Here is a 25,214-nt window from a genome sequence, read left to right on the forward strand (position 1 = left end):
AACTCCGTGAAAATTCGAATTCGGCGCAACGGGACCGCACGTAGGTGGGGTGGGATGGTGGAGTTGGACGTAGGTGAAGTTGGAATTTGTTCTCAATTTTTAACCAATACATGTTGACTCGACTTTTAAGACTGTATAAGGTGGGGGGGGGGGGGGGGGCTGCATCTTCAGCAAGAGAGGTGTTCAGACCCCCCCCCCATCCCCCCACCCGACACAGGGGCCGCAGTGCTGCTCCAGCGTGCGTCTCCGACGCGCCCATCATGAGCCCTCACGCTGCCCGCTGTCGCTCATCGTAGCTTTCGGCCGAGAATTTCTTCCATCTCATGGAAATGTGGTCCCGTTAGGGCCAAACACGGCCGCTCGCCTTGCTTGTGCGCGCACGTGCAGCGCTCGCTCGCTCGCACGCACTTGGCCCTTTGCTTTGATTCGAGGGCATGAATTTCCTCTGCACGTTAATCAGCCGCCATGGGTTTCACATTCTGTTTTGCTAAAGCACTTCCAGCTGAGGGGGGGGGGGGGGGGAGAATCTTACACCGGGGGCCACCGACAAGGGGTACGCAGTCCATTCCACCCCAAGGTGAATCGATCTTTTTGCCGCCACGCCGCTGCGTACTTTTGGTATAGCGACAACAACAACAACAATAATACTTCCCCTCTCCCTGGCTCACTTGAGACGTCATTTAGATGCGGGTAGATGTCCTCCCCCGCTCTTTTGGCAGGATTCTTGAGTTTTGCCGCGAGTGCTCCCCGGTGCTTTGCGGGCTCACAACCATCACGCCAGAGAGCCGCGTTCTTGCAAAGTCCGCGTGAGCGAGTACCGCACTGCCCCCACGACATGCAGACGGCGCAGAATGGTTACTACTCTTCGTGTGCACCGGCGTCCACCTGTATATGTCTCCTGTGGGGGCTTACAGGTGGGGCGAGCGGCCTGCAATCGCAAGGTTGCGAGGCTAGAATCCTGGTTGGTGATTTGCTTCAGTCCATCATCCCTCCGGGGTCTATCAAAGGAGTACCACTTAGTGCGGAAGTCAAACGACAGTTGTCCTATGGATAGACCAGGGGTCGGCAACCTACGGCTCCGGAGCCGCATGCGGCTCTTTACGGGCTGCTTCTTGACGATATGTACAGTATGTACTCAGATGCATTGCGGCTCTTGAAATACTGAATTTTGTACCGAATTGGAAAGAAATGGCTCTTCTTGTTATTTTGGTTGCCGACCCCTGGGATAGACTCATCCCTACCAGAGGAATGCGGAATTTCCATCACTGAATCAGGGACCGTAAACTGGGTATGAGCACTACCTCAATGTGCATCTGAGTAGGAAAGCACTTGGCTGTGACCTCTCGCAGGCAAAAAATGCGTTCTTACACTTTTGGCACGTAAGAATCCACTAAAACGAATCTATTATATTTTACTAAGGTTTACACGACGAAAACTAATGTGATGCAGTAGAGCATAGGTTTCAGGCTGTGCTATTATTGGTGGAAGATATGTGAGCATTCCTCACTTTACATGATCAGGAAACGTGACCGCTGTCCACCCATCACCAGTGGGAGGAATTCTACGATTCCATGCTATGGATTCTACTTCTCCCACCATAGGAATGAGGAATTTATCCCACTAGCTCATGGCTGTAAAGAGGCAAGGATGCCTACTCCATGGTCGTTTGAGTGAAACATCTTTTTTAATTCAAATTGGCCTGAATTTGGTAAATTACTCGCAAATTATACACTGGTCAACAAAAAAAAACCTTTTTTTTCTGGTCTGGACTTTTGCAGCTGTTTTAGACTAATTTCAGGGTGGTGATTCCAAATCTGATCTCAGATTTGCTCTATCACATCGATTTTTATGCTATCGGCATACCCCATTTTCATTGATTTTACCCGAAATTATCTCCGTCACTTATGATTGCAAGTTGTTGCGAGTCAGTGACTGCTTTAGTGTTAAAATATGGTGTTGTATTTTTAGGATAGTGTGTTTATAATATCATTTTATGTAGATATCCACATTTATTTAATATTTTTCTTCCGTAGTTTTTATTGAAAATGCAATATTTGATATCTCAAAAACCTGATGTGATAGACAAAAACTGATGCCAGATTTCGAATCAGCACCCCAAACTTACCCTAAAACCGTTGGAATACCTTATGCCAGAAAAAGTGTCTTGACCAGTGTAATTTAATTGGGAAAATAAAAACACGTAGCAATCTTTGCCCTCGACTGTCCGACTAATGGCCATCTGCAGTCCGGTTCTGCATGCACCCCGTGCTGCACCCCGTGCTGCACCCTGTGCTGCACAGGGATGGCTACCAATAGGGGCGCTCGAGGCTAGATTGCAGCAGGGCATTGGAGTGGTTGCCGTTTGGGATGTGATATAATGGGCGGTGCGCTGGAGAGATGTTCACTACCTCGCCTGGCATACAGGAGGTCCTGGGTACAATCCCGACCCTGACGCGTGTATATTTGGAGTTTGCATGTTCTCTCTCTCTCTCTCTCTCCATGGTCGCGTGGATTTTTCTCCGTGTCCTTATGTTCTCCCCTCCACATTTCGAATCAACATCACGCGTTTCGAGTATTTGTCTGCGATACATTTCCACGTGATAAGCCGCTTCGTTGAGCTATCATTTGTGGCCAGGTCGTTCCCGAAAAAAGAGCGTAATAGCTCAGTGGGCCTTACCTGGTGAAATAAAATAAAAAGTTAATTTGAAGGCGCTTTGAGTTTTTGTCTCGTTGAAGAAATGTCATATAAACGCAATGCTTTTTTTTGCTCTGAAAAATGCATCTTTACCGCGCAAAATACTCTGAATCACGCATCTTTGCCCCTTCCCTCTGCCAACAGAAAACCAAGAAGGACGTGAACAACTTCGACCAGGACTTCACGAAGGAGGAGCCGGGGCTCACACCCATCGAGGAGGCCATCATCAAGCAGATCAACCAGGATGAGTTCAAAGGGTTTTCCTGCATGGCGGAGGAGACCCTGTCGGTGTGACGGCAAGCCTCTGTAAATAAGCGCATGCCCCTTGTACAGCGTGCTCTGCCGGCTTATTCCACCACTATCAGTCTGTGGAATAGCCGACTCCCATCTAAACAGCAACAAAAACAGCAACATAAAGACAAAAAAAACACAATACGTTTTTATTCATTTTCGAAGTGAGTGGCAAATCTTTGCCAGCGTTAAATTCAGGTACCCGTGTATAGTTTGTGTCGTAGTTTAGTTGCTGCTGCTGCTGTTGTTGTGTGTTCGATGGTTTTGTCGCTCGATTCCTGGAGTTGTTTAGGAAATGAGGGAGGTGGGGGGGGAAACAAAAAAAGTTGTTTTTATTCTATCGATTTCACAGACACATTGACGTCAGTTCTGTCAAAAACAAACAAGTCGGATCATTTCGTAAAATAAAAAAATAACCGATTGTGTAAGTACCCTTTAGTTCCTTTAGTTAATATGAACATAAAAACATTTATACTTTGAAAATATAAACCGTCTGTGCACTGATTTGTGCAATATCCGATGTATAATGATTGGTGGAATTACTCCTCCATAACAACTTCCTGCCCTGTTGTTATTCTACACCCTTACATGAGCCATTGGCATCGCTTGTGTTCTGTGTCTGTGTGTATCCGTGCCAAAATTATTCGGCGCACATTTTAAAAATGCAATGCCACTTGTCAAAACTGTAAGAATGTGTTTTCGAGTATACCAAATAAAACCAAGCCGTCACCGCTACCAACGACACTGCTAACGAGGGGCACGGCAATCGGTTAATTCAACAAACATAGATTTTTTTTGAGTCTCGCGATAACGTCCATGGAAAATCACATGGGCGAGAACAATTGGTTTATATGCCAACAATTCGCTGCTGTTACGGTGAGGCTGTGGGAGCAAACAAAAATGTACGGAAGTCAAAGAAAAACACGAACCAATACGTATGAGAACTTAAAACGAGACCAACAAAAAAAATAATGGTTCTTGAATCAAAGCGTGGTCCTGAATCGCGGAAAGATCCGAGTTTTGCAATTGCATGCTCACGCCACTCCTGTCAGATGAGCCCTCCACGAGAGTAAACGCCCAAACGTTTCCGGTTGTCCTCTTCCACACCGGTCAGACGTGCTGGAAGAGGGTGGGAGTACCCACGCTTTACTCCACCACACGCGACCTACCAACTGTGGTTGTATACATTTATACTGCTGACAGAGGCAGGGGAGGGAGACATTTAAGAAACTTTGCACCATGGTTTCAACTTGCCGGCACCGGGAGATTGATTCGAACCGGCGACCTCTGGATCGCTGGTAGAATGCGCTCACCATTACTCCCATGACAGCATCATTGGCCCCAAAACGGTGAATTCACGACGGTAAATTCTCAAAACATTTCAAACCACTTTCATCAGCAAATCTACACAGAGCGGCACACTCTCTCGCTCGCTCTCTCTCTCTCTGTGTAGTTGTACGTCGTAATTTTGGCGCTGATGCAACAGCGCAGATTCTTTGCCTGGCTTCTGTCGCGTTTGCTAACGAGATTTACTCACGCTGGCACGGGGTAGCGTGGGGAGGTGGGAGGTGGCTTTGTAAATATTCTGCGCTTCTGTCGGTTTCTATCGCTGATGGCTATTTGGGACGTGCGCACGCATAGGCACACGTGAATACGCGAATGTGCTCACTCACACATCGCAAAGTAAGCAAGACGAGTCAATGCCAGACGCTGTACAGAGTAAGAAAGCCAACGCGTCATGTTTTTTATTTTCTCCTGCCACGTGGCTTGTATTATTATTATTTATTTTTTATGCAACTTCTTCCAAACAAAACATGTGCCCCTCTTAACCTTAATGAACACCGCACCGTACGCTGTGAATGCGATAGTAAGGGGCTGGCAGCTCTTGATGCAATGCACGCACGAACTAGGAATCTGCCAGATTTCCTTAATTTCCTGCACTCGGCAGGAAATGAAGGAAAAGAAACAGGATGAAATTATCACGGGACATTTTTGCGCGTATAAAGTATGAAAAGTAAGGAAAAGTGTTACTCTTTCTGCCAATAAAACAGGTGTAGGCCAATCAGTTTCACAGACAATGCACGTGTAATTATCAGAGTGTGTCTGCACGTTCACCGCAAGTGCGTGTGTGGTTCACGCAGACTTGATTCCTTGCAAAAGGTTTCTATTTGGTGTTCGAACATCTTAACACAACTGTTTCATTGCCAGAAAGGGCAAATCCTATTCTTATTTTTTCACGAGATGACATTAACAACAAACGACTAACTTTTCCCTGACAATATTTTGTTGTGCAATTTTTTGTTTAATACGACGGCGGCGGCGTAACGGACGTGCGACTGCTCCGGCGAATTTTTGCCGTTTTTGTTTCTTCAGCTGGAACGAAGAAAAATCAGCCGAATTTTTGTGCAATTACGAAAAGAAAACCAACAACCCCCCCTCCCTCCCTCCTTCAACACGAATGCGATCATCATACTGCAACACGATATACGTTGGCAAGGCCTTGCGTCGGCATTTGTGCGAGATATGTACAACAGGTGTAAGCTTTGTATCGTGTGTCTCTGTCTTTGTGTGCAACCGAAATTTGATTCCCGCTCACGACCAATAACAGTGGCGAATATTTGAGGATTTCCTGACTCTCCCTTAGGTCGACTCGGCCTTAAATGAGAGACGCAGGTGACCGGGAATGGTGTTAGCTACTCATCCCCTCGTGTGCGTGCCGCGTCAGCCTTCATAGACGCTCATTAATAGCACTTGTCCCCAACAGCCTATCGAAGGCTATACGGGGGATCTTTGTTTGTGGACGTATGCGAGAGCCTACTGGTGGTCACAAGCAGCCCAGACTGGCGTTGTCATGCGCCATATTTGCGTACAGTGGAGGAGGGTAATGGGGGCCTCGTGCTAATTGAAATGCGCAGAGGAACGGTGAAAAAAAAGTTCACTGTTGTTATCGCGGTTGCGAGCGGTCGTGCCGAGCGTTGTTCGGCGCACAGTAGTCCGACGTTTCGCGCCGCGTGCCAGGAAATTATTGACGAGCACCGAGTTAACCAGGTGCGACGTTTGTGCACCCTTTGATTCGACCGACCTTGCACACCACACAGGTGTCACCTTCACCTCCCTGTATTGGCATCACGTTTATGTTATCTATACCTACCAACCAGTAGCAAGGGGCGACTTGGCTTCCCATGGTGAACAAAGCTACGAGTTGCGCCTCCCTTGACGACCACCATGAGATCTTTCAACAACAAGTGTAATCGAACAAAACACTTGAAGACTGAGCGCCCCTACAGAGTTTAAATGTTCGAGACCGCGAGCGTAACGCTGATGTGATGAGGCAAGAGGAGCCACGATATATAATAGCCCAAAGTGTGACCGTGCGAGACGTAAAATATTGGGGCCCATCTGACCGATTGCCGTACCCCCTAAGCTGATAATGGTAATGTCGTTACTACGCCACTGATAATGTCGTTACTACGCCACTGATAATGTAGTCACTACGCCACTGGTACCTACATTATCCGTGTGCGTTATGTATTTATTTGCTGTTGTGTGTTTTTTGTCGTGATCTGGTGGGTGAGAGCCATTCGTGCATTTCTTGGCCCTCGTGGGGAAATCTTTTTCGGAGAAAAGTTTGGCCGCTCGGGGAATTTGGCGCAGGAAATACAGCAAGGAATCCTCAAAAAACAAAACCCCCTCTCTCTTCACCGGCCTGCGAGCCACATGCTCTGCAACCCACCAGCATTCCCCGCCATTGGGCACACAGGCCCGATCGATTACAGCTTCGTTTGTTTCTTGTCGCTCTGTGGACAACGCATACCCGAATGCGTAAAACGCCCTGGGTTCGAAATGTCTCAACGAATGCAAAAGCGCGGCACGACCGAGGCCCACCCGCACCCCTTGCGTGCATTGGGACCTTCGGAGGCTTGCATGTCAAGCTCCACTTGGCGTCGCTTTGGCGCCTGTTGCCATTGCCAGGCACTCGCTGCGCCACGTGGCGACTCGCCTCGTAGTGCTGTAAGGCTCGTCGCCGCCGTGAGCCGTCCTGTGCGTGCGTTGAACTTCTTTCGCGCCGTACGTGGCCTGACCGTGCTAATTGAAGGTGCGGGGGAAAGGACAACTAGACACACAAAGCAGCCCGAAATAATCTTCTTGGTTCTTTCGGTAAAGTCACGTAGAATCCGTCCGCTGATTGTGTTGTGGCCGAAACGTCGCGAGAATTTTATTTTAGTACGTAAATTTATTTTATTTTATTATTTCCCTTCTACGTGACTTTACCGAAAGAACCAAGATGATGAATCCCTGCATTCACGAAAGCTTTAAATCGAAATTCAGCCCTAAAGAAATAAGTTTACGTATTGTGTATGTAAGTTAAACGTCTTATTACCGCCCGGCTCGTCCTTCATCTCGGTGTCTCTCGTCTGTACCGCTTATCTCTCTGATGGGGCGGTCACGATGTGCCGCGTGTTGTTTTCGGACCGCGTGGTGTCCGACGTTTCGCTCCACGTGCTGGGAAGATTTTCGTTCGGGGTCTGAACTGAGCGGCTCACTTTCTCCCTTGGTTATACAACGCTGCTGGCTGCTGTTGAAGAGGATTCCAGCATGTGGAGTGAACAAAAGAACTGCTGACGCATACTAATAGGGTTTTTTCCCTTTTTTTCTGGCAACAAAACTGACACCTTTTGCAAGGAATCATGCTTACATTAACCACAATACCTGCAGTCAAATGCTAAAAAAACAATACTCTGATAATGTATGCATTGTCTTTGAAACTGATTGGTCCACACCAGAGACAGCTTTCTTTGGAGCTTAGTCTCATATGGTGTTCGACCAGATGACGCCATGCTACAATAATGCATTTTTTTTCTTTTTTGGAAAATCAAGTGAAATTATTCACTTTAATTAACAACAAAAAATAACCTTCCTGCGTAAATATCCATAAATACCGCCTAGTGAAGTGTTGTGTCGATACAAGCCGCTGGTGTCACGTTGCTCCCCGAGACAGCTGCAGCTGCCCAGGTGGGCCTTGTGACGTCCATGGCGCTGCAGAGGTCATCCGCGTGCACAGTCCTCGAAGGCAGTGGCCACTGCTGTGGGTGTCTGCTCAGCTCTGGAGTTGTCACCTGTCCTGTATCCCCCTCCCCCCCACCACAGAATCATTCTCTTGTCGAGGTAGTTAGTTATCAGGATGAGTATTTGTTATCTTCTTGGTTCTTTCGGTAAAGTCACGTAGAAGGGAAGTAATAAAATAATAAAAATAAAACATAATAAAATAATTCTCACGACGTTTCGGCCACAACGCAAGCAGCCGTCCTCAGGTGAAGAATGAAACACCACCAAGCTTGGAGCGTATATTTAAGCTGGGTTGGAGGGGGGAAGAAGAGCGCCTTGACACATATACATGGTGTCATTCATGCAAACTGCATCTCGCGATGCTGCACAATCAGCAAACCGGAGCGCGTGGGGGGGGGGGTGCCGCAACACCCGACCCTCCATAACAGATGGAACAGGCAACGTCTCATTCTGTGATGAAAGCGCTCACAACATCCTCGCGGCCCGCAGGATTGTTGTTCAGGTGCCTCGCTCGTTCGCTCAAACAACGGAGCAACGACGCCTGGCGCGGCTCGGTGCTCGGTGCCGCATCGCGTAGAGCAAAGATGTAGCCATGTTTATGCATTAAGGCAGGCCTACTAGCTGGAAACGTCTGTGTAGCTGTCACTGTTAAGCATTTTTGCGCCACGAATCGAGTCTCACGCCCGAGGGGAAGACCGCAAGAGCAGATGGTGGGGGACTATTCGGGCTGATGGAATATTGGTGGAGGTTAACACATTCCTGCGGAGGGAGCTGGTAGGAACGTTGGGTTGCTCGGTCAATGGCCAGGGTCAACGGCGGCGTGGTGTATTCCGCAAATATGCCCGACTGTGAGGGCGGGCACAAGCCGGCGTGAGTAGGTTAAACTTTGAGTTTTATAAGGGCACCACGGGGTGACCAGCCCCTCCCCAGCCAGCCCCACCACTCCCATTTTTGGATGCACGACGGACGGACACAATAATCCCCTGTGGGCTGGTGGAACCAGGTGGTTCCTACCAGTATTTGTTACTCCTGTGCAGCAGCTGCGGGATCTGGCGTGGAGGCAAGAGAGCGTTTGACGAGGTGTGGTGGCATCGACGGCTTTGCCGATCGCGATGTCTCAACCTTCAGTCGCCTACTGGAGGGGCATTGTGTCAACCTTACACCGAACGCTGCGCTTCAGACTTGAGCATGCTCAGTCACCTGTAATGAAGACTGCTTTTTGTGTTTAGTTTAACTGCTTTTTTGCGTTTAGTTTGCCGTCCTTCCCCCGCACCTCCGATTGGCAAGGTTCACCACGTGCGGTGCGAAAGAAGTTGAACGTACATACAAGAGGCCTAATTATTTTTGCACCCTTATGTGATGAGGCTAAAGCGTGTGTGCGTTAATGTGTGGCCCTCAGGAAGGGAAACGTTCTTCATCCTTGCTTGTTAGGCTGTCGACGCTCATTTTTTGAGAACTTTCATGGCGACGAAATCTGATGTCGGCCTATCCATGACTCTCTTTGTTTCTCGTGTCATTATAAACGTGCACTTTGTTACGTGTATCCAGTGTAAAGTACTCCTCTTGTTTATTTGTCTCGGGGTCGGCAATCGTCCTGCAGTGGATGGATCATGGCTGATGATGCTGATGATGAGAATAATAATTATTCAGACTGTGCCCCTTTGTTTCCCATGAAACACGTGACTCTTTCTGATAGACGTAGCAGTGAGCCGGAGCCATGCGTCTGTGTCAGATACCCCCGAGTACAGGAGGACCATCTGGTGTTGAGAAGGTGACGGATGCTCACCATGAACAATGAACAAAGGCCCGCTGGAATAAAGCGTTTCAGAAGTGAGGTCGCGGCTGCGTGTGTTGTGCTGCACCGATGTGTTTTTCGATTTTCGAGAACCGCGTGTTGGTTGTTCGGCACGATGTCTGACGTTTCGCACCACTTGCTTGGAGCTTCTTCAGTTCCAGTTTCCGAAGAGGCTCCCAGCATGCGGAGCGAAACGTCGACTCACATGCAGGGGGAACAACACGTGGTACAAAACTGGGAAGTGCATCGGAGAAGCACTATGAGTAGGGTAGCTCACCCGACTGTGTCTGGCCGCATCGCCAAAGCAGTTGTGACTTCCCTGTCCCAAGCCGCGTTGTGAACTCCGAAGAAACTCCGTGCAAAGAAGAGAAATATCCGAAGCCATGAATTCAATCACAGATGCATTTGCACCGGCGTGGTTTTACGCGGTGCGCTTTCATAGTTGAAACAAAACATGATCAATATATGAAGGCAAACATGCGCGGATCTTTTTAAAACTCTGGCAGCTGACGTATAACGTGGCTTGTGCCACGGACGAATCGTGGCTCTGTGTGCTCAGTATATTTATTTTGACGGATGAGATTATTTGTCCGAAAGTTGCTTCTTTTTGAAAATGTGAAAGATTACGCTGTTGCAGGAGGTAACAAAAGGCCAAAGAGCCTTTTCTATGAAAACATATACAGCATGAGCAGGGCTCCATTCGGTGTACAGTATGTATGTACAGTATGTTGCACTTCTTTCACACCCTACATATCCAACCGTGCCAATCGTTGGTGCGGAGGGGGGAAGGACAAACACACTAAACACAAGTAGTTCTAAAGAAATTAGTTGTCAATGTAGACTCATGTGTCTCCACATGTAAATACAATGTTTAGTCCGTTTGACACTTGGATTTCCAGACCAGCATTATCCAGCATTTTTCTTTTTAAAGCAAAGAAACTTGTCCAGGTTCAACTTTATGGGTCTCATCAGCAATCAGGTTTGTTAAGCAAATACTGCCGAGTTGCCAGATGTCATTGGAGTCGAGCAGTGTCAGTTGGAGCCTCTGAAACTCACCATTAAATGCGCGCCCCACATTTGAAACAAGTTATTTTAGCCGATAGTTTGATGCGCTTTAGACATGTATTTGCCCACAAGTTGTGTCACTAATCATGAGGAAATCAAAGCGGTGCACGCGATTCAGAGCGTGAGGTGCGGTCTTAACCTGGCCGTGGCCTCTTGTTAAACAAGACTTTACAAAAATGTATTAAAGAGAGAAACATTCCTGTTGAATTCAGTTACAATCTAATGTATCGAGTCCTTGAACATAACTTGTATTTATAATACAATATTTATTATGGAATAGATTTTTGTAATGTATGGTGGAACTGTGGAATGTAAACAAAGATGTGGGCATTAGCTAGTAGAATTACTTACGTAACAGTAGAAGCCTCAATCAACATCTTACTTCTCTTATTCTCATTTGCACTGTAACACCTTGATTAAGTGATATGGTAAATGCTGGTGCCTCATATCTACGCCAGCTTTCATATTTTGGTCACTAATTGCCTGTTATACAAGGGACACCCTAAATGTATCGGCCAATCACTTTTTTTTTTTACTTGAGACATCCATCCATGGGACTCGATGACTTGGGGAGGCTTTCATACAGTAAGTGGATAAATCATGGGTGGTGATAATTCCATGTTTGATTTATAATCAGTCTGGAATCCTCCTCTTGGGAGGCGACACAGCTCATAATTATCCCCTGTGGTCAATAAAAGTACCTTGAATGCCATCAATATAGATGTTAGATGGCAGAAGCCATCTGCCAACGCGCCAGGTGGCACATGAGTCTGAGAACATCACAAGCAGTGTGCAGTTCAGGCGGACTGTACAGCCCCAACACAGACCAGATCTGGCGCTCTCACATTATCTTCTCTTCGGTCCGTTTGAAGGACAGCAAAGTTGGGGGGGGGGGGGGGACTTTCAAACAATGACAGGGATTTTTTGATTTAAAGCTTTCGTGACTGCAGGGATTCATCTTCTTGGTTCTTTTGGTAAAGTCACGTAGAAGCCGTTCGCTGCTTGTGTTGTGGCCGAAACGTCGTGAGAATTTTATTTTATTATCTAAATTTATTTTATTTTATTATTTCCCTTCTACGTGACTTTACCGAAAGAACCAAGAAAATGACAGGGATGCCGCTCGCGATATAATATTTTTTACCTTTGAAGGGACATTTGGCCTGGGTCCACGTTGGCACTTAGTGCATAGAAAGGTGATGGAGACTGTTGAACAGCAGCCAAATGTTAGTGACGCTCCTATGAATTAATGGCTATATATATTTTTGTTAAGCAGTTCAATGAAAACTTAATGTACTGAGAAACAAAAGAAGGCATTACATTTAGGGTATCCCTTACATTTGCTCGATTCACCGACCTTGTGGCAGTCACACACGTGGCAGCTCACCGTCGGTTGAAGACAGCGTCGATTAGATATCAAACGACATCATCAAGTTTCGATTTAAAGCTTTCGTGACTGCAGGCATTCATCTTCTTGGTTCTTTCGGTAAAGTCACGTAGAATTGACAGACCTGTTCTCCACCTGACGACGGCTACTTGCGTTGTGGCCGAAACGTCGTGAGAATTATTTTATTATGTTTTATTTTTATTATTTTATTATTTCAATTCTACGTGACTTTACCGAAAGAACCAAGAAGACATCATCAAGCACAGTAAATCATCGTGTAACAATAATGATGACAACAACGACATTGGCGACTGCAATCAGCAAAACCTCCCGACTTAAGCGCGCCACGTTGCCACGCTGTGCGAGACATTTTCCCCCAACGTGCCGCTTGGTGTCCGCAGTCACCCCGATGGCGCGTCGGCCACGCCTCTTCATTGTGACGCAACTTCCACCCCACCCCTCGAACGTGGCAGCGGGCGGCTCTCGTGCGTTCGGTTGACGTGTGTGGCTTGCATGTTCGAGCGTGTACAACGTGGCTTTGCCGTGTGCGTGTGTGTGAGTCAATCCACGCTGCCCCGCAAACCTTCCAGCGGTTGTCTTTTGCCGACGCGTTCGCTCGCTCGCTCGCGCGCGCGCGCGTGCACACACACACACACACGAATGATGTATTCCAATATTGAAAACATGAAATGTGTGTTGATGTCTTTGAAATATATGATGACGTTTCAGTGGCGTCGTTCCACGTTGTGGTGCGTTACAATTTGTCCCGTTGGTGTGCTTAACTTGGCATACGATTTCAAGAGGAAGATGGCACTTCGTGGGGTGCTGAGGTTTCTCCTCCTGAGGTTATCACTCGTTTAGATTGTATTTAGACTGCAAGAGGAATCCGATGAGCTATGAAGCTCTTTTTCACAAGATGCCCCGGATGAGCGGGTCAATAAGTTACAATACCAAACAATACAGCAAACGATGAGAATGCAACATAGAGAAAATCGTAAGCAAGTCACTAAATATAAATAAGTAATACATACATTTATCAAGATTGGACAAGGCAACAACAACAACAAGACAATTCTAGACCACACCAAGATAACGCCACACAGCAGTAGTCCCTCATTAAAATGGCACATGGACTTTGAACTATCGATGCACAGGTAATATAATAGCCCACAGAGATCCATGTCCAGCCGAGGTCTGAGCTGCTAATAATACCTTGTGGATGCTGGTTGTAATCTCGAGTGGAACGTCCTACACAATTGTCAAATTTAGCTGAGATTTTCAACGTACCCATTTTGCTGAAAAACAAAATGAATTGGCATATTTGTCCATGGGATATATTCTGTGGTGGAGAATGCATAGCTGTAATTGACGTTAAACCCACACGATCTACACCAAAAAAGCCAATTATGAATCTTCCGTGTCCACTTTTGAGTCGTACGTGGTGGTAAATATTCGTGTCTAATATTGCCAATGGCACAACCGACCCGATGGGAGGGATAGCGCGCTGCGCTGTGAACCTTGTGACTCGAGCCATGGCTCACATCAGTGGCGAGTAATATTGGAATCTGTCCTGGGCCCTGCAAGTCACTAACCTGCGGTGACCAGTATCGTGAGGTATGATCAAACAGCCCATGCGGCTGACATGGCGTGGGGGAGGGGGGGGGGCCTTAATCCAACAGTGTATTGACAATGGGATGATAATTATTTACTACTATAATGAGCCAAGAATGTCTGTGTGTCCCGCGCGTGACATCAATCCACGTCGACCAGCCCCCCTCATTAATAATCATGAACAGGTGACGTCCTCCAAAAGGATACTCCCCGCCCCCACTAATAATAATGAGCAGGTGACGTCACTCCACATGGGGGGCGAGGCGCCTCCTCCCCCCTCTTCGGCGTCAACTCACAACCCTCACTACAAAGGCAGAACCCTCGCGTCACGCGATCTCCGTAACGCTATTGAGACATAGAAGTAAAAAGGACGTCATGATGATCACGGGATTATAACCTTTAAATGAAATAAGTCTGTGTCACCGCGCCCTCACAAATTGCACACGAATTAATGCAATTAATATCACGTCGCGGTCTGCTTTTCGCTTGCAAGTTTCAGATTTACTGCTATACACCCGTCCTTGGACGGGCAAAATGCAAGAGATTATTATTACTCCAGTAAATCCAGCCGGATGGAGATGTGGCACGAGCAGCATCCCTCCGGGGCTGAGTGCCACTTTGTGAGAAATGAACAGTGATTTTGCCGTGGAAAGACTAGCCGAGCTGGCTCCTGATTGTAGGGCAGAGTAATACTATCCAGCTGCCCGCGAGCTGGCACCAGTGCTGGCTGCCAAGGCTGGCTAACACGCGGCTCAGATTTACATCTGTAATGGGTTCAATTTAGGCGCACACACTTCTTGGGAGGCAACACTCATTTATTAATTAACACAACGTTTACTCAACAGTTACTCTTACTCTACACATAGGGTGGTGACCACCGACCTACACTAGCTAACACACAATTGTATTTTATCCGCTCCAGCGTGACCCAGCCAGGTGGCTGCTGGCAGTCCGCTCACTGTAGGTCTTCTCTTCTGGCATCTTCACGAGGTGTCTTCATTCTTCTCAGGAACCGCCCTGCTCTGCCTTCACACCACCCTTATATCTCGTCTCTCTGGCGTGGCCGGCTCCGCCCAGGCCACGCCTCCCTTCCCAGGCCACGCCTCACTTCCCAGGCCACGCCTCACTTCCCCCACCTCTGGGAAGGTCCGGATCCCTCCAGCACGTGACCCCCCAGGCACCCCCTTGGGGCCCCCAGCCCTCGTACGGGCCAACACAGTAGTGACCGTTCTGTCACTACATCACCCCCTCCTGTATAAACACACAGCCGTCCCCGGCTGTAACACAACTGTGAACATCGAAAAGGTGTGCCTCCGAACCAGCAACATCAATAAATGACCGGCGACCGATAAGAAATACAATCACGTAATATATACAGAATCGACGAGGGTAAAAGGGAACCGCATAGAAAACGGGGAATTAACAACAAATATACATGAAAACTGGCTAACCCACTTACGCTACAGCACAGCCCCCCCACCGTTAGAATCACGCATGCAATGACAGTCACCCGTTAGCACCCCCCCGCCTTTCCGACGTGGCGTCACAACCAGTAGCACGCGTCGGCCATATCGGGGGGGGAATTTCCATGTTACCACCCCACCGCCTTTCCGACGTGGCGTCACAACCAGTAGCACGCGTCGGCCATATCGGGGGGGGGGGATTTCCATGTTACCCCCCCACCGTTTTTCCGACGCGGCATCACAACCAGCAGCACACGTCGGCCATATCGGTGGGATTTTAACCCAGTCTCTCTCCAAGACTCGCATCACAGCATATAGCTGTACCGACCGAGCTGAGACGACCCATCGTTCACTCACTGCACAACATGCACCCTAACAACTGAGGGAAACCGTCTCAACGTAACAGGACAACTCCACCTGAACCTTACGAATCTCCAGCCCACTGTTTCAACGCGCCTCAGAGGGTCTCAACCTCCGAGCCGTCAGGTCAAGCTGTCAGCCATAGCATGACGGGACCACCCTCCCTGAGCCATGTGAGCGCACAGCCCACAAGGCTAGACAAGCCACAGAGTGTCTCGCTCTCCGGGCTGTCAGGTCAAGCCGTCAGCCATTGCATGACGGGACCACACACTCCGAGCCATGTGAGCACACAGCCCACTAGGCTAGACATGCCACGGAGTGTCTCGCTCTCTGGGCTGTCAGGTCAAGCCGTCAGCCATTGCATGACAGGACCACACTCCCTGAGCCATGTGAGCGCACAGCCCACAAGGCTAGACAAGCCACAGAGTGTCTCGATCTCCGGGCTGTCAGGTCAAGCCGTCAGCCATTGCATGACGGGACCACACTCTCCGAGCCATGTGAGCACACAGCCCACTAGGCTAGACATGCCACGGAGTGTTTCAATCTCCGGGCTGTCAGGTCAAGCCGTCAGCCATTGCATGACGGGACCACACTCTCCGAGCCCTGTGAGCGCACAGCCCACTAGGCTAGACATACCACGGAGTGTTTCAATCTCCGGGCTGTCAGGTCAAGCCGTCAGCCATAGCATGACGGGACCACAACGTTCATGTTAGACACGCAACACTCACTGGGCCATCCTGGTCAGGATCTGCGCCCCAAGATAAGTGACAGCCAGCACCACAATTCAAAGTCCCTGGCAGCATGTCACCATCGCAATTTAACACCATCACAACACATACAATTTGAATTATGATCCCCCACAGAACTGATCCAATGCCGAACAGGTACGCACAATTTTTTTTTTTTTTTGACGATCCCGAATATTCAATGGTCACAACAATACACCTCACATCCCGTATCCGTACACATCATCTCCGAGACTAGCATTGCAGCAATGCAGCTGTACCAACCGAGTGGAGAGAGCAACGCAATTTGACGGCAATTAACGGAAACGCACCCCCGATCTATGTAGAACACAAGGAGCATTCCCGCACACAAGATATCATCTGTGCAACAACGGACAGGAACCAACCAGTGAGTTTGAACAAACCGAACCTGTCATTTCAAAATCCCCTTCAACATTAACCATGGGACTCAGGGCATTCGAATTTTGAGAGCAAAAAAACTATACACAAACCCCAAGAATCGCCGAATTGATTAATACAGTATATGCAGTATACGAAGTTCGTACAGTCAATCATTTGGCACAATGCTCCATCCAGTCCCCACATGGCAACACACACAATCAATACTCGAGACAATCCGTACATAGTAATTAATCACCAGCAAGTACCCAACAGTCCATACACTGTTAACAATTTCAAGCAAAGCTCCATACGGTCTGTACATTGGCAACAATGACGATCAAAGTTTCTGACAGTTACAAGTGACAATCACGAGCGAAACTCCATACAGTATACACAATAACAATGGCGATTTCGCAACACAACGATGTAACAACACGAGTCATTAACACGGCAACATACAGGATATCAACGGAGCTCGGGACACCAACAACGAATTAATCATTAACTACCCCCAGAAGATACCGATCTCGACGCCGTAATTAACAACAAACACTGGTCGCCGCGTCAATTTCTCACGCACACAACCGGACGAACACGTTCCGCAACCCAGCGAGTAAAAAAAAAACCGCGATCGCAACCCGGCACACGCAAGATGGGTGAAGTTATTATTATTTTTATTGGGGCCGGGTGCTTGTCAAGTCACAACTCGCCTGGCAAACTGTGAATAGCGGAGGGCGGCAAGGTGGAGCACTGGAACGGCCTGAAGAATCTTTGATGGTGAACACGGCCTGCTCTTGCGAACCCATCCACCTCTCACGCTCGAGCAGAAGGCTGGAACTCCCCCTCTGCAGGCGTTGATGTCGGCGGGAGCGGCATTTCGGCAGCAGGAGCGGCGTTTTGGCGGGAACAGCGCCCCGACCAGCCGCCGAAATGGCGGGAACGGCGTTTTGGCGGGAACAGCGCCCCGACCAGCCGCCGAAATGGCGGGAACGGCGTTTTGGCGGGAACCGCGCCCCGACCAGCCGCCGAAATGGCGGGCCCACCGCGTGGCCCGCATGCCCAGGCCTCCCCCGCCAGCCACCGCAGCGACAATGGTGTCCTCTCGCCGCGGCTCCGTCGCTCCGTTCCCGATGGCGGCGAAGCAGCAGTGCGATGCAAGTCCCGCCGCTCCGCGTGCAGCGCCATCTCTCTCTCTCTCTGTCACCGGGGCTGCCATCCCCGGGGCTGTCCGAAGGATGGTCGTCACACCATCCCCGTCGTACGAAGACGTCCAGATGAGTTTTATATTTGTTTTTCGTGTGCCCATTTTACTTCCCTAGGATAACACCTAGCAATATTTATTTTTCCACAACTTCTGACACCAAATGTAATGGGTTCAATTTAGGCGCACACACTTCTTGGGAGGCAACACTCATTTATTAATTAACACAACGTTTACTCAACAGTTACTCTTACTCTACACATAGGGTGGTGACCACCGACCTACACTAGCTAACACACAATTGTATTTTATCCGCTCCAGCGTGACCCAGCCAGGTGGCTGCTGGCAGTCCGCTCACTGTAGGTCTTCTCTTCTGGCATCTTCACGAGGTGTCTTCATTCTTCTCAGGAATCGCCCTGCTCTGCCTTCACACCACCCTTATATCTCGTCTCTCTGGCGTGGCCGGCTCCGCCCAGGCCACGCCTCCCTTCCCAGGCCACGCCTCACTTCCCAGGCCACGCCTCACTTCCCCCACCTCTGGGAAGGTCCGGATCCCTCCAGCACGTGACCCCCCAGGCACCCCCTTGGGGCCCCCAGCCCTCGTACGGGCCAACACAGTAGTGACCGTTCTGTCACTACACATCCATTAGAACGTAATCGTGAAGTGGTTCCTCTCTTGCTTTTCCGATAAGTGATAATTATAATTCATTTGACGGTTTGGATCAGTGGCATAGATATGTGAGTCATAAATGAAGCTGAAAAAACTGAGTGTGCAGTTGGTGTAACTGCAACCAGGGCCTACACGACAAAGGTGCCCAGGCACCGGTTTATGAAGAGAGGGGAGGGAGGAATTGAACAGGGCAGCCCATTATTTCGTATTCCTTGCGCCAGGACCCATGCAACCACATTCCATCGCTGATATAGATCCATAGACTAACGTTTGACCCATAGACTAGGATAGCAACCTATAGACTAACACAAGAGACACGTAAAGACTTACATAGAAAACATTGATTTTCCGTGTTTAGTTTATTGTCCTTCCCCCGCACCTCCGATTAGCACGGTTGGCTGCGTACGGTGCGAAAGACCTTCAATATACATGCGTACGCACATAGGGAGAAGCGACGTAGCTTTGGAGTGTGCGGGTGGGAACTGCGCCGGAGAGACCCACGGGCCGGAGTTGTGGGGGGGCGCCAAGCTACAAAGAGACGTGGGAGGGAATTGGACAGCTGTCCCCATGTATTGTTGTTGCATCGGGGACCCACGCCAGCCACACTCCTCCACTAGCCTGGATACCCCGTTGGCGCATGGAAACAAGCGCACGGTAAGGCATGAAGAATTCTCCCGGAGGGACAGTGTCACTGGCTAGAAACACCTATTTCGCAGGTCACGTAAATCACATGGATTACAGTAGCGGTGGGAATACTTTTTTTTGCTACATTTTATGCTGGGAATAACATTTCCGCGTGTTCCTTCCATCGTCTACATTTCCGTTTCGTTCCTTAATCAGATTTTTTTGTTTCGTTTTTTTTTATTCGAATAAAAATGCGGTTTTTCGCAACAATTACGGCTGAAGCTGTGAGATCACTGCAGGGTTAAAGGAACGTGCTTTGCGTTGCTTAACAACAATGCTGGTGGCTGGTGATGATTATTAATTTAAAATTTTATTGGACTGAAACGATGCAGAGGTTCTATATATAACATCGATTCCTAAGCTCATGACGCATGCATTGAATTGCGTGTGTGGGAATTGGTGGTTTTGAGATCGACTGCCATTGAGTAAGGGTTTGTGAACACGTCACACTTGTCATCAAGATGGCTCTGGGTCGATCCATTCTCCCCGACAAGGAAGTCTGGGATTCTTAAATTCGCCCTCTCCCCGCGTCTGTCCACCCAGCAGTATAAATGAGTACACCACGATTAGTCGATCATCAGTTCGCGTGTGGCGGGGTAAAATGTGGGTATTCCCACTTCTTACAAGACGTCTGGCCTGTGTGTAGGCTGGATATCCTCGAAGGAGAGCTCTTTAGAGTTCCCTCTGGTTGTATGTATGTATGTTGAACTTAGTTCTCACCGTGCAAATCGGAGGTGTGGGGTCTTCGGCCAGCAGCGGCGTGAACAACTAATGGCAGGGCTGCACCTTTACCTTTTTTCCATTACATGCAATGGTTTCAAGTCACAGGCAAGCCACCTTACACTGCACTCTTAGCTGAAACAATGCTCCTTTCGAAATAGGATCACCTTGCACAACTTTGAAATCCCCACGCAAATTTGCATCATTTCTGCCCGCCGACGCAAACACTCGCGTGCGACAGCGTCAACGATGTTCGTGTGAAGGGGAAAAAAATCGGGAACTTTTAATTGCTTCATTTGTAAGTGGTTCATTGTCAGAGCCCTCGTGTCGTTATCAGATTTTTAGCGTCTGGCATCGTCAAAGCGAGGTTGCTAATTGCTTTCTAAAATTGCAATTAAAGCGCATGTTATGCCCTTGCAAGGAACAAAATCAATAATCACATTGCAACGGCCGCTCACAATTTCGTGTCAGATCTACCAAATTATTCAAGAGGTTTATTTGTGGAGGGAGCCTTGTTGTCGTCACTGTCAATTGTAAACCATTAAACGCAGTGCAATAGTCCCAACGTTGCTTGATTGACAACGATTTTATCATGCAATGGAGCCCTGCATCCTATAGCACCTGTTATGCACCTCTGATTAGCACAGTTGGCTACGTACGGTGCGAAAGAAGTTCAACATATATACGTCCCTACATATGCATTGTGGTCGTCCATACAAGCACTTATCAAGGCTCAAATCCAATTAGCTTCCGAGACCTGATGAAATCGATCCCATTCTGGGTTATTTGACGGAATACCTTACAGTACTTGGGCGAATGTTCCGAGTAATGGAAGATCTGGACGAAAATCAATAACAGTATGTATGTTGGTTAAACTTCTATGAATAGTGGAGTAGCATGTCCCCTGCAAGCATGGATTTGTGCAATGTGAATTCTATGAGAGGCATCTCTTGCTCTTGGAGTTCTCTGAAACAAACCCCGCGCACTTTGATCAAGCCCAGCGGACATGGGTGGGGGGGTCGTAAATGTGCAGTGACATAGAATCGGTCACTTAGCAGCATAGCGCTTGTTTCTGGCAGCGAAGGGGATCTGCAGCTGCAGCAGCCCTGACTGATAGCAGGTCACGTGATAGACCAGAGAGAGCGAGAGGGATGTAGGGGAAAGGCTACGGAAGGGGCACGTGGGGGAAGCCCGGGAACCCGATTGGTAGGTTCTAGAAAGGGGGCGTGGCCGGGGGGCGGAGCCAGGCCACGCTGGCAGTACAAGAGGGGCCCCGGGAGGGGACCTCGGGGCTGTCGTCGTTTGGAGTGGGGCCCCCGTCGTGCTGCTGCCGGAGTCTTCGTCACCATCACCGTCTTCACGGCGTCGCCAGTCAGGCAGTCTGCCAGCTGTCCTGATTGGGAAGCGTAGTTGCTAAAGTGTGAACTGTTAAGGCTGTTAATGAACAGAGTGCCTGCTACTCTTAGTGTCTCTGCGTCAGTCACTACAAATGTAACCGGAAGATTCCGAAAGGATAGGGGGAGGAGATGGGACTGCAGGATTTTTGTCCTTTGAGTTTTACGCAAGTGGTTGGATGTTTCCATTGAACGATTGCATGAAATCTAAGCAAATGTGTTTTTTTACATTTGTAATGCGGGCGTAAGCGGCCCTCCGGAGGTGACGTCAGGAGGGGAGGAGTTAGGTCACGTGGGGGGGTGAGGGGTTAGGCTATAGAAGGAGGGGAACCGGAAGAGGACGGGAGTGACGGGGAACCAGGAACAGAGAGAGGCCACGAAGGGCGAAGCGGAGGGTGGCGAGATCGCCACGAACACCAGGAGCGAGGATCGCCACCGTTGGCCAGCGGTGACCGACCCGAAGCAGCGAGGAGGCTGCAGTCAGCAGCGGGGCTGCATACAGAGTCAGCAGCGGGTCTGCATACGGTAGCAGCCAGAGGGTCTGCACATAGGGGTAGCAGCGGGAGTCTGCATAGAGGTAGCAGCGAGTCTGCAGGGAGGAGGTTACAGTAGATGAAGCAGAGAGTCAGAGGGAGGAAGGAGCTATAATAGCAGTGAATAGCCGGGGGCTACAAATACAGAGTTATAACAGAGTGCCGTGTGGGTGAGGACGAGAACCCAATAAAAGACACGAAGACAGAAGGAAGTGTCCGAGTCCTTTTATTACACTGGAGTCAGAAGTGAAACGGCATGGCGAAACAACTGAGGAAAAAGAATATTCCATCCCCGGCGTCGGCTTCATCTTCGGACGACGACGATCTTCCTCCTGAGGTCGGCTTCACTTCGGCGGAGGGAGAGATCCGTGAGGGCCCGGGCGTCGAGGAGGTGGCCCCTTCGTCCGACCCATCTGCGTTGAAGGACGAAGATTTAAGATGGATCCAAATGGCGGAGCAACTGGCAACCCTAAAAACCGTCATCACAGAGTTGTGTGACCTTGTCACGCCAAGGGCGGCGTTGGAAGGTGATGGTGGTGATCGGCAGGAGCCCGGGTCGTCTTCGATGGCGCCGCCATCGGCCACGCGGCGTGAAGACGCCATCTTGGGCGTGGCGCACCACGGAAGGCGGGAAGCCGCCATTTTGGGGCCGCCGCGAGGATCGTCCGCCATTTTGGCGACACAGCGTTGCGACGCCTTGCTGAACTTACCGCCGGAAGAGTCAGCGACGGACGGAAGCAAGCCAAGGAGTCGCAGTCGTCACCTTACAACCGTCAAAGAGTTCTCCATCGGGGGCGATTGGAGTGCGTTCGCCTGCAGATTTTTGGCGGCGGTACGTACGGCAAGGTGGACGGACGCTGAGGCACTGGAGGTGCTCCCGACTCTTCTTGATGATGAGTCCGTTCGTTTTTTTCGCTCTATAAAAGCTGCGAAGAAGAAAACTCTGCGAGGGGTGTTCGAGGAAATGGCGGACGCGTACGAGCCACCGGATGACGCCCATCGCCGATTCGTGCAGCGGCAACGCGCACCTGAGGAGTCACCTGTAGCGTACAGGGGCGCCGTGTTGGAACTCGCTATGGCCGCTTACCCGGAGACGGAGCCTGACCTGCTGGAACCACTCATCTTGGGGAAGATGTTGGAGTTGTCCCGAGATCTCGGCATTCCCATGCAGGCGTGCGGTCACGAAAAACTCACGTCCCGGACCGCGGCCAAGTGTTTGGACGCCCAGTTCAATCTCCGCCGCTGGAAACAGGTGACGGCGTGGACGGGCGGTCCTGTCGTCGATGGGGGGGCCGTAGGGTGGGACCCTACGAAGGCCGTGTACGTGCCGGATGCGACCGGCCCAAAGGAGTTGTCGGCCGCCTCCACTCCGTGGCCGGCTCGAAGCGGGCCAGGGCCGCGGGCTCCGCCGCCGGCGCGGCCGCGTCGGGACGGGGTGCCCGCTGCGCGCCGCCCCGACGTCGACTGCTTCCGCTGCGGCCGTCGGGGCCACTATGCCAGGGACTGCTGGGCCCGGGTTCCGGGGCCGCCCCAGCAGGAGGCCTCGACAGCGGACGCCCCAAAGAAAGACCCTCCGGCACAGGCAAGTCGGTGCGCACCAGACACCCGGCAAGGCCTGACACCTCACTCATCGCCGTTGTTATGCGACGCGGATGTTGTAAAATACGGGAGGCCAGTATCTGAGCCTTGTCGCTCGATAACGCAGTGGCGTAAGCTGGCTCGGCGGGTTGTCGCGGCCGCTACCGGTTCGTCCACTGTACCTGGGTCCATCCAAGGGGTGGACGTACGTATTTTGGTGGATTCCGGTGCGTCCGCGACCATTATTTCGGATGTGATATTCCATCTTTTGAACATCCCACCGGGGGCCGTGAGGCCGGCTTACGCTTCCTGCATCGCTGCGAACGGGGGTAGTATGGGCATCGTGGGACAGGTGGACGCTAACATTTCTATCGGGGGTGTCTCGGCCTCGGGCGTTGTGTTGATTTCGAGGTCCCTGGCGGTTCCTTGCCTGTTCGGTACGGATTTTTTGGCTAAGATGCCCATTCTAATTAGAATCAATGAAAATTGCATAGAACTACCGGGGGGCCGGAAATTGGAATTTTTACAGTCCGCCTGGGGGCGACCGGCTCCTGTCGCCCAGGTGCAGGCGCTATCGGAAGTTTCGGTTGATATTCCACCTGGCTCTCAGATGCTCATTCCCTTACGATACCGGAAGCCGGTTCCGGGTCGGCAGGGTGCTTTTGGGATTTTGCTGTCGCCGTCCGCCGCGGTTACGGGCGGCTTAGCGCTGGTAGGGGCGCAAACTATTGTCCGTCCAGATCAGCGCCCGTTTTTGCAGGTGTTAAATGCGAGTGCTGAAAGCGTGTGTGTGCCAGCTGGTACCGTTGTGGCACATGCCACTACGGCGTTTACGGCCCAGAGTGACCTGCCGGACGGGGGGCTTGTGGGTGGTGTTTCACACGATGGAGGGGTTGATGATCGTTGGATCGCCGAATTATGTGGGGAAAATTCGGCCCTTTCCACCGAGCAGCGTTGTGCGATTCATAAATTATTATCGAGCTATTCCGATGTGTTTAGCTCGGACGATTTGGACTTGGGACGCACCTCGCTTCTCTCTCATCATATCGACACGGGGGACGCTGCCCCTATCCGGTTGAACTCGCGTCGGATGAGTCCGGCTGAGCGTGAGCATGTTCGAGGGGCAGTGGAAGACATGTTGAAAGCGGATATTATATCTCCGTCTAATAGCCCATGGGGCGCGCCTGTTGTGTTGGTTAAAAAGAAGGATGGTAAATTGCGATTTTGTGTGGATTTTCGGAAGCTGAATAAAGTGTCGGTGGCAGATGCGTATCCCCTGCCGCGTATGGACGATTCTCTCGACGCCTTGTCAGGGGCTAAGTTTTTTTCAACGCTAGATCTCTCTTCGGGCTTCTGGCAGCTCCCCCTTGACGAGCCCTCGCGAGAAAAGACAGCTTTCCGTACGCCGCAGGGGTTATTCCAATTTAACTGTCTTCCGATGGGGTTGAATGCTGCCCCTGCCACTTTTCAGAGGTTGATGGAGTTGGTGTTGACGGGGTTGCAGTGGGAGACATGTCTCATTTATTTAGATGATATTATAGTCTTCAGCCGCACATTTGATGAGCATTTACTGCGG

The 25,214-nt window shown here is 50.0% G+C and overlaps 1 protein-coding gene across 3 annotated transcripts in view; it reads left to right on the plus strand.

Moving 5' to 3' along the window:
* Positions 1-3,407, plus strand: part of LOC133341414 (protein kinase C epsilon type-like) — a 47,803-nt gene extending 44,396 nt beyond the window's left edge. For all 3 annotated transcript variants that reach the window (XM_061549999.1, XM_061549997.1, XM_061549998.1), the window contains one exon: positions 2,840-3,407. In XM_061549999.1, the coding sequence (XP_061405983.1) occupies positions 2,840-2,989 (150 nt within the window). In that variant the 3' untranslated portion in view covers positions 2,990-3,407. The remainder of the gene's footprint in view (positions 1-2,839) is intronic.
* Positions 3,408-25,214: the final 21,807 nt, after the last annotated feature.

Source organism: Lethenteron reissneri, chromosome 11 (assembly GCF_015708825.2).
Source record: "Lethenteron reissneri isolate LAM-NWPU_2019-01 chromosome 11, ASM1570882v1, whole genome shotgun sequence".
Lineage (NCBI taxonomy): Eukaryota > Metazoa > Chordata > Hyperoartia > Petromyzontiformes > Petromyzontidae > Lethenteron > Lethenteron reissneri.